Raw genomic sequence first — 15,464 nt, 5'->3', positions numbered from 1 at the left:
AGCTTCGGTTTCCTTTAGAGCAACACTCAGACCCAAAATGTCCAGATGAGCCATGAGTTTCTCTTTCCACATCGTGTAGTCACCACGACCATCAAACTTCTCAACTTATATTCGAGCTGAAGACATAGTTCACCGTTGTAAGATCTTTACAGACCCGTGAACACTGAACCTATGCTCTGATACCACTCTGTTAAGTTTCTTTACCCTCAAGGCGTCGACTTTCCTTTAGGAGAATACTCAACAAACACAAGAACAGAGGACTGAGAACAGGGGAAACAGAGGAAACAGAGGATAATGGAGTTGTGAGAGAAGTAGAGGAGATAAAGAGAGTAAAAGAGGGAGCACACACAAGACTTTAACCAGTTCACTCCCGTTAACGAGGGTCGCTACGTCTGGCCGAGTCTTTAACTTGGAATCCACTAGATTCCGATAGTGTTTACAATAGAAGCTACAAGTGACCCGCCTTAATGCCCTTCACCAGCACTTAAGACTCACTCTGTCAACTCCTAAGTCTAGAGAAAACTCAACACAAAGCTTAGACCTTACAAGTTTTCTCTCTTTTCACTATCTATGTATTATGTTTCTCTCTCACGTCCTCTCAATACAACAAGACCTTCTATTTATATGAAAAGTCTTGAACCTTGAGGCTTGACCTAACGCAAACGCTTCTTTCAAACTTGAACGCTTGCTTGCATCATCAAGTCACTGCCACAACATTCCAAATGTGCTTTTGAACTCTTGGAGACACGAAGGACAACGGTACAATCATGAAGAGGCGGGGTAGCCGTTTCCCAAGAAGTGGTCCCAAAAGCATGTCTAACTAGAGTTTGATTTACACCACCCATAGTTAGAGCTGAAGTTAACGTTGAGCACTTTTGATCTTTGTTGTAGTAACTTGGTCATCACGGTTTTCATCTTCACAAACCAAACAACAAAACTGTGAAACCAAGTAAGCATTGTTTATTTTAGGTCAGACCGGTGAAGCATCATAGCAACTTAGTAAGGTCGATAAACCTCTCTCAAACCTCTTACTTTATGTCTGATTTCATTTTAGTTTTCAACGATTCTCTTATCTTTTGTTATCAACAACCTAAGCGTATATTAAAAGAGGGTGGGTACGGATTCATGAGGTCAAACATTTTGAACTAAAAGAAAACTACATATAACCGGGTGGGAACTTCTCATTACAACAAGTATTATTTATAGACAAAAAAAAAAGAAATAGGAAATGACGTAAGCATTAACAAGGGAACCACGTCGCTCATTGTGAGGCCCCTCCAGATGTCTGGTTAGGTAGTCGCTTTAGGAATCAAACGCGGAGCTCCAATAACAATATGGCCATTACCAAACTCTTCAACCTCTCTATCGAATCACCATCACCAATTCAACACACAACAACATTCTCGTCTTCAATCTTTCTGTTGATCATCATCATTTCTCCACGCCAATCAAAACGTCTCATCTCTCTCTCTATGTCCTCATCGCTGTTCTAAAGAAGACCAAGATCCTCCCATTGTCTTAACACAATCCTCCAAATGAGACTTAGCGATCTAGCAATGAACGAACGAAGACGAAGAAGACATATCTGAAAACAAAACACAAAAAAAAAAGACAAAACAAAACAAAATAAGAAATGTCGGTAGCACACGCAGACGACGCCGACGACTACAGCCGACCAACGGGAGAGACATACCACGCGGAGAAAGCCTTACCGAGCGGAGACTTCTACACAGGCCAATGGAGAGACAACCTCCCCCACGGGCACGGCAAATACCTCTGGACCGACGGGTGTATGTACGTCGGAGAATGGCACCGCGGCAAAACCATGGGGAAAGGCCGTTTCAGCTGGCCCAGCGGCGCCACCTACGAAGGCGACTTCAAGAACGGCTACATGGACGGCAAAGGCACTTACATAGACTCCTCCGGAGATTTATACCGAGGCTCGTGGGTGATGAACCTGCGGCACGGCCAAGGCACGAAGAGCTATGTCAACGGAGACTGCTACGACGGCGAGTGGAGGAGAGGGTTGCAAGACGGGCACGGGAGGTACCAGTGGAAGAACGAGAATCATTACATAGGGCAGTGGAAGAACGGGATGATGAACGGTAACGGGACGATGATATGGAGCAACGGGAACCGTTACGACGGGTCTTGGGAAGACTCTGCTCCTAAAGGGAATGGTACTTTCCGTTGGTCGGATGGGAGTTTTTACGTCGGTGTTTGGAGTAAAGATCCTAAAGAACAGAACGGGACTTATTACCCGTCGACGTCTACGGGGAACTTTGACTGGCAACCGCAACAAGTGTTCTACGTTGATTTGAGTGAGTGTGTGGTTTGTACTTGTCAGAGGATACCGGTTTTGCCGTCTCAGAAGATGCCGGTTTGGTACGGTTCTTCTTCTGAGCAGAGTAGTAGTGGGAACAGGACTAAGAGCAGTGAGAGGCCGAGGAGGAGGTCTGTCGATGGAAGAGTTAGTAATGCTGAAATGGAGTTGAGGAATAATGGTTCTGGTTATCTTCAGGTAGATGATACGGAGAGTAACAGATCACCGTTGGGGCCGTTGAGAATACAACCTGCTAAGAAACAAGGACAGACTATCTCCAAAGGACATAAGAATTATGATCTCATGCTTAACTTGCAGCTTGGGATTAGGTAAACTAAATACTTTTGTTTGTTTTTTGCTTTTTTTTTTTATGTTTGATAATTGTTGTTTCTTTTTGTAAGACATTCTGTTGGAAGACCAGCACCGGCAACATCGCTTGATTTGAAGGCTTCTGCGTTTGATCCAAAGGAAAAACTTTGGACGAAGTTTCCATCTGAGGGATCTAAATACACTCCTCCGCACCAGTCTTGTGAGTTCAAATGGAAGGACTATTGTCCTGTGGTTTTCAGGTGAGAAACTCTTTTTTTTCTTTGGTTGATTTTTTTATCTCTTTTATGTGTGTTTTGGTTTTAAGAAAAACTTATGGAAATGTTGTGTAGGACTCTGCGGAAACTGTTTAATGTGGATGCAGCAGATTATATGTTATCGATTTGTGGCAATGATGCTCTTAGGGAGCTATCATCTCCAGGGAAAAGTGGAAGTTTCTTCTACTTGACCAATGATGACCGCTACATGATCAAGACCATGAAGAAGGCAGAAACAAAAGTAAGTACTAGTATACAATTTTTTTTTTAAATCTGTTTATCAAAATATTCACTCATTTGTATTTTTTTCATTTGAAACAGGTTCTTATAAGGATGCTTCCGGCTTACTACAACCATGTAAGGGCATGTGAAAACACTCTAGTTACGAAGTTCTTCGGTCTTCACTGCGTGAAACTGACTGGCACTGCACAGAAAAAGGTCAACAACCATTTTTTGTATTCATGTCTATGCATTAAATTGTTATTAGCATTTTCAGTTATGGAAGCACTGACAGAAGAGTAGTTGTGTCTTGCAGGTTCGGTTTGTAATCATGGGGAATCTATTCTGTACTGGCCACTCCATCCATAGACGGTTTGACCTGAAAGGATCATCTCATGGCCGTCTTACCACTAAACCAGAGTCTGAAATAGATCCAAATACAACACTTAAAGATCTTGATCTAAATTTCTTATTCCGGTTGCAAAAGAACTGGTTCCAAGAATTTTGCAGGTGACTGATTCACTACTTATAATACAACTCTTGTTATATATATATATATTATATCCTCTGATTTGAAAGTAAGGAGAGTTCGAAACATTTTTTTCTTAACAGGCAAGTGGACAAAGACTGTGAATTTCTTGAACAAGAGAGGATCATGGACTATAGTCTCTTGGTTGGTCTTCACTTTCGAGAATCTTCGTGCAATAACTCTGCCACTCCTACTTCCGGAGCTAGAACCCCGACCGGTAAAAATCTTGTCTTAACTTTCAAAGTATTCATCTTAAAGCTTGCTTGATCGAGGCCACTTCATCTTGTTTGAGCAGGAGACAATCGTCCCTCTCGAGGAGAAATGGACCGGTTTCTACTCGATGCCAGCAAGTAAAGAACCAAAAACTCAATGGTTATATACTCACAATAAATGTGGAAACTGCAAATGGAGTTTTGTAATACAAGTGAGCGTGTTCTTGAATGTTTTTTTTCTTTCAGGTTAGCATCAATGCAACTAGGTATAAACATGCCTGCAAGAGTTGAAAGAACGGTGAGAAGAAGTGACGCTGAGAATCAGCTTGTTGGGGAACCAACTGGTGAATTTTACGACGTGATTCTCTACTTTGGTGTTATAGACATTTTACAAGACTACGATATAAGCAAGAAGCTTGAACATGCATATAAATCAATGCAGTATGATCCAACTTCGATCTCAGCTGTTGATCCAAAGCAATACTCTCGACGTTTCAGGGATTTCATCTTCAGGATCTTCGTTGAAGACACTTGAGAGAGTTTGAGACCAATCCATTCTAATTAACTTGCACACACCCAAGGACCAATGAACTTGAGGTTTTCTTTTTGTTAGAAATTCTATTTTTCTATATAGAAATATCTGTAAATTTTAATATTCGTTATTTAACCAAGTATTGTTTCTTCTTTGTATTGCGTTTCTTTAAACGTGAAAGAAAGGATGTGTATAGATGTTGACTTGTATTTCTAATTAACTTTTATCCCGTCCAAGTTTATTGTCATTTTAAAAAGAATTAATTAACCAATAAAGAACAGAACATGTTTCTAATTATTATATTTAAGGGCATCATTAGTGGTGAAATTTGTTTCAAGAGTATCTACTTAATATAATAGTATTGTTATCTAATATGATTATTTGTTAATTAATAAATATTCCTTGGAAAATAATTAAACTACTAAACATTGGACACTTCTAGAATGGGTACCTTAGGGGATGATTAACTCCGGTCTTTTAGTCTGGGATTCTTAACTCATGATTTGACATTTTTTTTATATGTTTCGGCTAAGAAACGAATCTTATATCTATTATTTAAGATACTGTTTTTAGCTTTTCTAAGTTAAAATTTTTTAAAAAAAACTAATAATCGTCTCTTACCCAAAACTAAGAACTCGAGTTAAGAGACTAGAGATAATCATGGTCTTAGGAGCAATCGATTCTCATCTCTTTCTTCTGTTTTGACTTTTTGTTATTCTCTTTCTTTCTTTTACTATTTTTTGTGTATTTTATTGATGAGAAATTTGGAAAGATACTTTCACTGCAGTTACTCTAACTAGACTTGTTTAGTTGACAAAAAAAAACCTACACGTGTTTATTTCTGTTTATCAAATTCATATGTCAGAACAAGTTTAAAAACTCGTTCAGTTTCATTAAAATAAATAGATGTTTTAGAGAAATTAAAAAAAAAATATGTTTTAGAATTTTTTTTGTAAATTTCAACAAAATTAATTGATTTTATTAAATTACTATTAATTAACAATTATTGACAACTAAAAATTAAAAAATTAATATATTTATTCTAGTGATTTAATGTTTTTAATATATGTGAAAATACTAGAAAATCTAGTTTTGTGGATCATAATTAATATATATTAATTGTATAGAGGATATTATTCTTTTTTAAAAAATAGGACCTGCTCTTCTTTATAACCAGTTAATTTCGGTTTACTAAATCACCTTGTTATATAACCAGTTAATTTCGGTTTACTAATTTGGGTTAGATTATTCTGGTTTAGTCCTTTCATTTATGCATTTTTATGTTTAGCAAACAATTATTATGTAATCAGACGGGTTATCTTAATCCGGTTTAATACTTTCATTTATGTATTTTTTGTTTAGCAAACAATCCCCTATATACATTATTTAGAAAGTGATTTGACAAAAGTCATTTCTACAATCATTTTCCCTTAAAAATGTGACATCACATATTAAAATTGGTGACATAGCTTATGATTAAATGTGACATGGACAATAACATTTAATGTTGATTTATATTAGAATAACTCATTCATCATTATTAAAAAAAAATATTCAAATATGATACTAAAAATATAATAATAGAATTATAACACTATTTTATAAATTTTGAAATATTATTTAATTATATTTTTATAATTATAAATTTTATTACTAAAAAATATTTTCAAAATTTTCTATTAGTTTCTAAAAGTTATAAATTTTAATCATAATACCATTTGTTTCCTTTTTATATCTACAAATTTAGAAATACCGTTTAGTTTTAATTTTTGGTGATTATAAAAATTTTATATACATTTTTTCTTAATTATAAAACTGATTGAATATATTTTCAATAAAACTAATAGATAAAATCTATCTAAGATTATAACTCTAAGTATATACATATTAATTCTTAAATATAATTTAAAATAAATAAAATTATTTATTTTTATTAATTTTATATTTAATTAAATAAAATTATATTAGAATACTGGTAAGAAAATAACAAAATCTACAATATTAACAAAATTTTACTTTTGAATACAATTTAAATTAAATTTTACTGACGCACATTCTGCAGGAAAACACCTTATTATGTAATCGGTTAACTAATTATATATGTAAGGTTTTGTTTATTCTCACCATCATCAGAACCTTCATTAATCATCACCTCCGGATAAGACGAGCACAATCTGCTTTTTCCTGCAGTTCTTTTGTGATGCGATACAAGAGAGAATAACAAATGACACCAAGAACTCAGACATGATTAAAGGAGATGAAACAAGTAGTGATCCGTTCTTGGTTAAAGGAGTGTTTACTCGCGAAGCATACCCACATGAAACTCTAGAAAACAGGTTTTAAGATTCATGCTGGTTATGGTTTTGATCTATAGCATCACTGAATGGCATGAAAATCTAGGGTTGTGAGAAATAAGAAGCATATGTTGTTGCTTCCTAAACAAGCTAATCCTGTGGACCGTGGAGGACTAATAGCTACGTGTGCTCTTCAAGAATTGTGAAGAAGAGGGCTTGATTGTCAAAAGAGACGTGTGGAGGTGAGACTGTGTTAGTTACTACTGATGGGAATCTGCAACCGCCCTGATTATTTTCACTTTGATAATTGGTGATACTATATTTAGCAACAGAGTACAAAAGTGGATTCTTACATGCTTGAACTAAGAAAGAAAAAATGGTTACACGAGTTTGCAAAAAAGCAGTATTATGAACCTAGTGCAAATGAGTTACAAGGAACGACAACTCGAGCCTTAACAAGATCTACCTTCAGTATCACAAGTTATATCTACAAAGTTTGGCGTTACTCTCATAATTACCACCAAAACTAGTTTAAAACTCGTGAAATGCCTGAACACAAATATTCTCATGTCGCACACAGAAAGTTAGTGACTAAAACGCTGCTTGATGTTTAATCAACTCCTCGACCTCTTTTGCTTCTGCGGTATGAAGCGGACATTGTGCTTCCCAAGTTCAAATGTCTTCATGCTTCCATCATCTAGAGAAACCGACAATGTGGACGTGTCTCTAATAACGTCTGTTACTGTTCCTTTATTCCTTCAGACAGGAAATGTATTATTAGTTTTAGACGTTTGATTTGGATACAAAAAAAGCAACACAAAACACAAGCGCTTAAAAAGTCAAAGTAGATCAAACTTACCATGAGTTCTGTGATCCTTGGACTTCGACTCTCTTTCCTATTGAATCTTTACCCAACTTTTTCAAAATCCAGTTAGCATCCATCATCTCATCGCTCCTGGGACTATCTTGACGAGAATCACCGTCTTCCTCCAAAGAAGCCTTGTCCACTAAACTTGAAGGTCTCTTTCTCTTCGATCTTTGACCCTTTCCAGAACTCAGCTTTTCATCCTCAGATTGCGTTGTAGCCAAAGATGTCTGATCTCCCGAATCAGGTTTCCTGAGTTTAAATTTCAGCAGAGGTCTAGCTTCTTTCTGTAAAGATGGTGAGATGGATGTTTTGTCATCAACATGACTACCTGCGCTTGTTGATGCAGGGAACTGTGTGATCGACCCAAAAGTACCTTTACTTCCTTCAGATTTAGTTTTCCCAAATCTTCCAGATATCTTCAAGGTTCGTACCTCACCAGAAGACTGATCTCTGTCCCTCGAATGAGAAACAACATTGGACTTGGAAGAATCGCTGACATTTATTTTCCTCGCGCCAAGATTAATGACCAACTTCTTTGCCTTCAATGATGTCTCTTCGCTATCAGAATCCTGAGGCTTGTTGCTACACTTTATTCTCACTATCCTTGATGGCTTTTCTTCATCGGTCACCATAACGTCATCAACCCTCTTGTGTTTCACAATCCTAGGTTCATGCGTTGAGCAAATTCCAGCCACAGAAGAACGAACATCAGATCGTTCATTCATCTGAATCCCAAAACTATCAGTTTTAGCACCACTTAGCCTGCTTCTCTGAGATTCCATCCCGTGATGCACATCAGAATCCTGTTGGAGCTCTGACTTAGTATGGTGACCTTTTTTACTAACATGTTTTCTGTACTCCTTGCTTTTCTTTGGGGATTTATCCACCAGTCCTTTGATAGAAAGCTTCACTGAACGCCCAGACACAGGACCGTTTTCTTCATCATCTGAAAACGGAGAGATCGAAAATATTTCTTCATCTGTTGGCAAACCAGCAGCAGCCCTTAAACTAGCAACTAACTCTGCGTCCACCATATCTTTCTTCTTCCAAAGTTCTTGAACAGCATCCTGAAGATCCTTCACCTGAGAACAAAGGCAGAATAAGAAAACAAAGAGACCTTATCTGATTAATTAACAAACTAGCAAATTGCACTATTTCCTTCCCTTCCCATTCCAAACAAGAAGAGTGGCCTGAGTGACTCAGTAGCGAGGAGGATTCTAAAACAGGAACATGCATACCTGATAACCCTCCCCACGGCATGTGGCACATTTATATTGTAGGTTCCCATCAGCTTGAAACTGGAGATATTTCTCATCACTGCATGACAGTTTTCAAAAGAAAACAATTCAAGATTTAATATAACTGAAATACATTTTGCTATGCATATTTAAAGTTCTCAAAACAAGTACACAGATGCAACCGCAATAACTTTATCTACAGAATATAATAATGAAGAACCTTATTCCGTCGCAATGGCAATGCACCCAACGCTGACAAAGATCGCAGCATACCATTGGCGTTGATTCTGAATCCCTATACACCTATACAAGATAAGCAACCTGGTTAACGCAACACTAAAGAGGTACAAATGTAGCAGAAGCTGCATGCTTTGGCCAAGGGCATGACGCACTAAATAATAAAGGTCATAGTAGTGCTACGACGCATTTTGCTTTAAAAATACCTTCAAGCATAGAGGGCAATAATTTCCTTTCACAAACAATCTGCCACAAGCATCACAGCAAGTATATGATAAAAACCACCTGTTACATAAAAAAAAATAAAAAAGAGAGAGAATAAATGGTCAATGAAAATTTTAAAGCTAAATCCTTCTGAACTTCCTTAACTCGCCTTGTTCTGGTCACTTCTATAACTAACCTATCCTACAAGGGACTAATAATGTATACCTGACACTAAGGCCGTTTCCAGGGACGGTAGAATCACAGCTGTGGCATCTTGTATGCTTCGGGCACAAATACGGCCCAGAACTTACATTCTGTACGGTCCAGAAAACATACATCAGCCAATTTACTTTTAAGCTCATAGATAATATGTCATGAACAAGCTATATGTAAGCTACCTTGTGTGGAGGATGTTGGCAATAACAATGGTAAGCAGCATCACACCTTTTGCAGAACACAAACTTGTTCGGATCTCCTGTTCTACGACAAACCTAAAGAACGTGAAAACTCTGTGAAGTTAGTCAAACATTCCGAGATATTGGCAGAGCATAGAAAAAAAATTACCTCACAAACCCGGCACGAGGGACAACTCCATGAACTCCAATGAAACAAATCTGCAAACTTACAGCCAATTAGACTTCAAAAGCCTTACCAAGCCGCCGCCAGAGAAAGTAGGATAACAACAACGCACCTCTATGCTGAGCCCAAGACTTGACACAATTCTTGTGGTACTTCTTCCCACAGGTTTTACAAGAAAGCATCCTCCTCGCTCTCTCGCTTCCATGACTTTCCCCCAAGAAGCACATTCTACACATCACATTCACGCCACACTGAGCTAACTCCTCCTCGTTTGAGGAAACCTGTACAAGAAACAACCAAACAAACAAAATCGATTCTCCGTATCATCATCACCTTCACAACAAGCACTAGTCAATGCAATTGGTAACGATCATCCTCACAACAAACGATGATCGTTATCATCATCATCATCCTCCTCCTCACAACAAACACTAGTCAATGCTGCAATAGGTAACGAAAGGCTCACCTCATTGACACCAGATTCGAACCTCCGAGCGTAATCCTCGGCAGCCTCAACCGTAACTGCAGCTTGTCTCTGAAGAGAAACACGCTTCCTCTGCGCCGAAGCCTCCTCCTCCGCCACCGCTTCGTCAACGGCGCCATCTCCAATCGAATCCTTACGAACCTTCGGAGCCCTAACCTGAACCGTAACAACCTTAGAAGAGCCCCAAGGATCGATCAGAGAATCCTCCACTCGGCGAACGCCTCTCAGAAAGTCCTCTTTCGAATCGGCGCCGCGGAGATCGCGAGGGAACCCTAGGGAGCAGGAGCAGATCCGACGGCTGCGATGAAGACGAGATTAATATCGATCGAGAGCGAAGGAGATAGAGAGAGAGAGATAGTGAGAGCGTTAGAGAGATAACATACCAAGTGATTGGGCAAGCTACGTGAAAGGCCATTTATCCCCCACACACACCCGAACAATTATTCCTCCCCCAAGATTTTGATTTTTAGAGATCGCTTTGCTCTTTTTTTTTTTAATTATTTTTTTATTTCTTACAAAAAAAGAAATTAATACTATTAACTTAGGATCGATAATAAATATAATTATTATTAATCAGTTAATTAGTAGTTTTGTGTAGAGAGGGTTGAGAAGAGAAAGGTCGTCTCTTTTGTGAGTTCTGAGATTGTTTTGGACTCTTTGGAGGCAGAGAGGATAGATGCCTTCAAATCTTACAGCTTAATCAAACGGTGTTTTAATGATACAGGGCCATAAGATTTTTTTTCTCCAATCATAATCCTCCACGTCAGCTCGTAAATCTGTTTCTCCTCCACGACAATTTTGGAAATTTTTAATTAAAAACAAAAAAAAATTACCCTAGAGAGCCCAATAATCTTGGGGGAAGATGTGAATGTTACGGAGATGATGAATGTTTGAAGGACACATCTATGGGCTTGTCATCTCTTTCGAACCAGGCTTTTAGCCTCCTTTCTGTTGGGCTTGTTTATTGAGAGAGACAGTAGTTTCGTGGTTCTCTGCTTCATCTCTGTTATAACTAGGGCTGGGCGAATAAACCGAATCCGAAAATCTGAACCGAACCCGATCCGATAAAAATGAATTCGAACCGATCCGAACCCGACATAAATACCGAATGGATCTTGTTTTATGGTATTTCGGGTTATGGGTATTATCCGAACCGAACCCGAAATTAAATGGATATCCGATTGAACCCGAAACATTCAAATGCCAAAATAGAATTTGTACCAAACATGATTTCAATTCTTGATATGTAGCCAAAATACACTAAGATATTATTAAACATCTACAATAACGATCTACTACATGAACGTTGATGGTTGAAAGTGGCGGTTGAGGCTTGAAATTTTTAGATTTTGGTTTTATTTTAATTGAATAATTTATTTTCATTTCATGAGAACTTAATTTTTCGTTTTGTGATTTCATTTATAGGTTTTCTTTCTATCAATAATAATGTTTACCTTTCGTTTGACTTTTAATGATCATGTTTGATGTTTTTTTCTTATTTTTGAATCGATTTTACTTATGTTTTGGTTATAAAATAGGTACAAATCAAATACTTTAAACTCGAAGAACCGATTTAACTTATGTTTTGGTTACAAAACAAGTATAAATCAAGTACTTTAAAACCAAAAAACCGGTTGGAACCCAAACCCAAAAGTACACCGGGTTGTACCAGTTCTTTGAAGATTTACTAACACTGATCTGAACCCGATAAAACCCGAACCGGTCCTGAACCGAACTTTTATATAATCCGAATGGAGCTGATTTTGATAAACCCGAAAAACCGAGACCCGATTGGACAAAACCGAAACCCGATTGGGACCCCGAATGCCTAGGCCTAGTTATAACTTCTAAAAAAACATATCTCTTAACTGAAATTATTATCTACAGTTTTTAGTTTTTATAAGATTTTAGCTAAGAAAAATTAAGAATCATCTCTTAAATAAGAGATACAAGAATCGTAGTAAAAAAAAATTTCTTTGCCAAAAAATGCAAAAAAAAATCAAATCATGAGTTAAGAATCCCGGTTAAGACGAGTAATCATGTTCTAAGTACATGTGTGTTTTTGCTTTCAAAGTTGAATGGCTAGAGTTTAGCTAAGTTTGATTGACGGTTCGTTATTTAGCTCAGTAAAATGTATTGATCTAGTTTCTTGGATGCACATGCGTACTACGTTAAGGAGCCGTCTCAAAATGCTACTTCCACGAATCAATGCGACAGATCATTATCTGCTTAATATACAAGTTATTTTGTATGGAACTATTGGTGTTTCGAGTTGTATCCTGAAAAATCATGCCTCAACCTGTCAACCAACACTTCTCTTGCATAACACATTAACACTTAGGACAGAAGTGTTTTTTGGATCTACTAATTTGAGCCTTCTAATACTAAAGTTTGGGTTTTTTTAGAAACAAAGCATCTTCGAACTACTACTTTATTTTCTTTGATTGAAAATAGGCGAATCAAATATCTATTTTTAAGTTTTTGTCACAAAAATAGTTTTCAATAAGGAAAATGATTAAAATAGTATTTTTTATTTAAAAATTTTAATTTTTTTTTTTTAAATCTGAAATTATATCCTCAAAATTACATCAATTAAATTTAAACCATAAATCTAGATTAGTTAACCTTTATGGTATAAATGTATTTTTACTCTTTAATAAAATTTATTTTAGTTATTTTTTTATTGATAATTATTTTTGTGACAAAAACTTAAAAAAAACTATCTTAAAAAATTTCTCTTGAAAATTTACTAAAATAATATTTTATATAACCTACTATCATCTGTTTTTTTTTAATTGTTTTAGGTTTATATTCCCAAGCAAAGCACATGCATGCATAATAATAATATCTAGTTGTATTTTTTACTAAATTATAGAACTGTATCTATTGAGTGATTGCCTTTAGTATTCGTAAAACTGTATGGTTATTAAAGAAAGAAAAGATTAAACCATTTCGAATCCAATAACTGCATCATGAAGCAAACAAAGGCCGCACATGGATATGAGGAAATGTATAGATAGATAGAGTGGATATCAGATCATATCATCATCAACAGATGAAAAATGGGGGAGGGACCCCACTCAAACTTAATTTGGTGACGTATATCACATGCGTTCGCTGACTATTAACATAACCTATTGCACATGCACTCTGATTTGCTTGCCCCTTATGTATGGAATTGGGATATATTCATTTAAAACGCCAATTATTCTTGGAACCAGCCAGAACCAGAAAATTGCCAACACCTTCTCTCTCCCGCTCCATAATTACCGTTGCATCTGCCGCAAATCCCGTTACGAATATTCAAAAACCCATGTACAATTCTTATACGATCTTTCCAAACAATAATACTTTGATCTCATTCACATTTTGTAAACATAAGTAAGACAATCTCTTATATATTAATTGAGGAACATTTGAAAAGATGTAACCTCAATTTTGTATTAATTAAAAGAGGCCCCAATGCATAGGTGGCACTCAATTAGGTAGTCAATTACATTCAATTGAAAAATAAGTAGGTCCACATTCAATTTTTATATGTTGTTAGATATATAAGTTGGTCAAACTATATGATATAATGATATGATATGATATTTTCTTTCCTTAAATAAAACCTACGGAATTACCATAAATGACTAATATATATATGACAATTAATGAGTTTAATAATAAAGATTTGATAACAATGTATATCTCCTCCATCATTTTTTGTTTAATTTTATATTATTAAAATAAATTAAACAATCAAATTAGGTATAAAAATAAAATTTAGATTTTTTCGTATATGTTATATTTTGAATTTTTAAAAACGACAATAAATGACTAAAACTATTAAAATTATTATGTTAAAAATTAATGATCAATGGTTTAACATTTTTATTATAAGAAGATACACATGATTTTAAAACCATATGAGTAAAAAATATCATTTAATAATAAAATAAATATATATATATATATATATTAAACACTATATACCATAAGATTACATAAATATTTTAATATTAAAACTTTCAATGAATTTTCAAGAACATTTATAAATTATAAACTTATTAAAGATTTCAGATTGAAAATTTTGTTATCGATGATTTAAATATTTTGTTATAAAACGATATGAACGATCATAGAACCGTATGATTATAAATTCTTATTTAATAAATAACTATACAAAATATACTATTCCTAGAAAAATAGGTTGGTCCATCTTAACTTATATTACACTTTTTATTAAACTAACTATCGAATTGATAAATAACGTACCAAAAAATGTTTTGCACTTTCCTTAAATAAAAGCTACGAAATTACCTAATATGATTAACGTATATGTGAAAATTAATTATAATGAATAATAAATATTTGATAACAATTTTTGTATCTTAGTTCTTTTTTTAATTTTATATTATTAAAATATATTTAAAAATCACATTAAATATATAATAAAAACATTTATAATTTTTCTTATATGTTATATTTTGAATTTTTCAAAACGTCTATAAATTATTAGAAATTTGAAGATCCCCACTCTGAAAATTTTGTGATCAATAGATTTTTTTTGTCATAATAAGTTACAAATGATCATAAAATTGTATTAATATGAACTTTTATTTAATATTTTAAGAAGATACACATTATTTTAAAACCATATGAGTAAAAAATATCATTTAATAATAAAACATATATATATATATATATAGATTATATTATATACCATAAGATTACATAAATATTTTAATATTAAAACTTTCAATGAATTTTCAAAAACATTTATAAATTATAAACTTATTAAAGATTTCACATTGAAAATTTTGTTATCGATGATTTAAATATTCAGTTATAAAATGATATGAATGATCCTAGAACTGTATGATTATAAATTCTCATTTAATAAATGACTATATAAAATATACTATTCTTAGAAAAATAGGTTGGTCCATCTTGACTTACATTATATTTTTTATTAAACTAACTATCGAATTGATAAATAATCTACCAAAATGTTTTTGCACTTTCCTTAATTAGAAGCTACGAAATTACCTAATATGATTAACGTATATATGAAAATTAATTATTATGAATAATAAATATTTGATAATAATTTTGGTATCTTTGTTCTTTTTTTTTAATTTTATATTATTGAAAGATATTAAAAAATCACATTAAA

The 15,464-nt window shown here is 34.6% G+C and overlaps 2 protein-coding genes across 3 annotated transcripts; one reads left to right on the top strand and one right to left on the bottom strand.

Annotated features, from left to right (window-relative positions):
- Positions 1-851: 851 nt before the first annotated feature.
- Positions 852-4,605, top strand: LOC125588693 (phosphatidylinositol 4-phosphate 5-kinase 6). The gene is made up of 8 exons (XM_048760415.1): positions 852-2,652; positions 2,725-2,892; positions 2,983-3,148; positions 3,229-3,345; positions 3,443-3,636; positions 3,739-3,872; positions 3,951-4,005; positions 4,114-4,605. The coding sequence occupies exons 1-8, from the start codon at positions 1,634-1,636 to the stop codon at positions 4,400-4,402; spliced, it is 2,142 nt and encodes a 713-aa protein (XP_048616372.1). The 5' UTR covers positions 852-1,633; the 3' UTR covers positions 4,403-4,605.
- A 2,422-nt stretch (positions 4,606-7,027) lies between these two features.
- Positions 7,028-10,982, bottom strand: LOC106427965 (histone-lysine N-methyltransferase 2C). 2 transcript variants are annotated; one of them, XM_048760343.1, is made up of 11 exons: positions 10,687-10,982; positions 10,286-10,601; positions 9,932-10,100; positions 9,805-9,854; positions 9,639-9,731; positions 9,466-9,554; positions 9,243-9,321; positions 9,020-9,102; positions 8,800-8,878; positions 7,553-8,643; positions 7,028-7,449 (listed from the first exon to the last, which is right to left on the bottom strand). In XM_048760343.1, exons 1-11 carry the CDS (start codon positions 10,716-10,718, stop codon positions 7,308-7,310), a joined length of 2,223 nt encoding a protein of 740 aa, XP_048616300.1. In that variant the 5' UTR covers positions 10,719-10,982; the 3' UTR covers positions 7,028-7,307. The 2 variants fall into 2 exon arrangements, with proteins under 2 accessions (XP_048616300.1, XP_048616315.1); XM_048760358.1 differs by having other exon boundaries at positions 7,028-7,441; positions 10,687-10,963.
- Positions 10,983-15,464: the final 4,482 nt, after the last annotated feature.

Source organism: Brassica napus, chromosome A1, assembly GCF_020379485.1.
Source record: "Brassica napus cultivar Da-Ae chromosome A1, Da-Ae, whole genome shotgun sequence".
NCBI classification, from domain to species: Eukaryota; Viridiplantae; Streptophyta; class Magnoliopsida; order Brassicales; family Brassicaceae; genus Brassica; species Brassica napus.
The sequence above is the reverse complement of the archived record's forward strand: the minus strand, read 5'-3'. Positions and strand labels throughout refer to the sequence as shown.

Excerpts from the sequence above, each read along its gene's own strand:
- LOC125588693 (XM_048760415.1), top strand. The coding sequence starts at position 1,634 with ATGTCGGTAGCACACGCAGACGACGCCGACGACTACAGCCGACCAACG. Across the intron at positions 3,346-3,442 it reads CTGGCACTGCACAGAAAAAG|GTTCGGTTTGTAATCATGGG; the intron begins GTCAACAACCAT and ends TGTGTCTTGCAG. Across the intron at positions 3,637-3,738 it reads TGGTTCCAAGAATTTTGCAG|GCAAGTGGACAAAGACTGTG; the intron begins GTGACTGATTCA and ends TTTTCTTAACAG.
- LOC106427965 (XM_048760343.1), bottom strand. The coding sequence starts at position 10,718 with ATGGCCTTTCACGTAGCTTGCCCAATCACTTG. Across the intron at positions 10,101-10,285 it reads TCGAATCTGGTGTCAATGAG|GTTTCCTCAAACGAGGAGGA; the intron begins GTGAGCCTTTCG and ends TTTCTTGTACAG. Across the intron at positions 9,555-9,638 it reads GCCAACATCCTCCACACAAG|AATGTAAGTTCTGGGCCGTA; the intron begins GTAGCTTACATA and ends TGGACCGTACAG.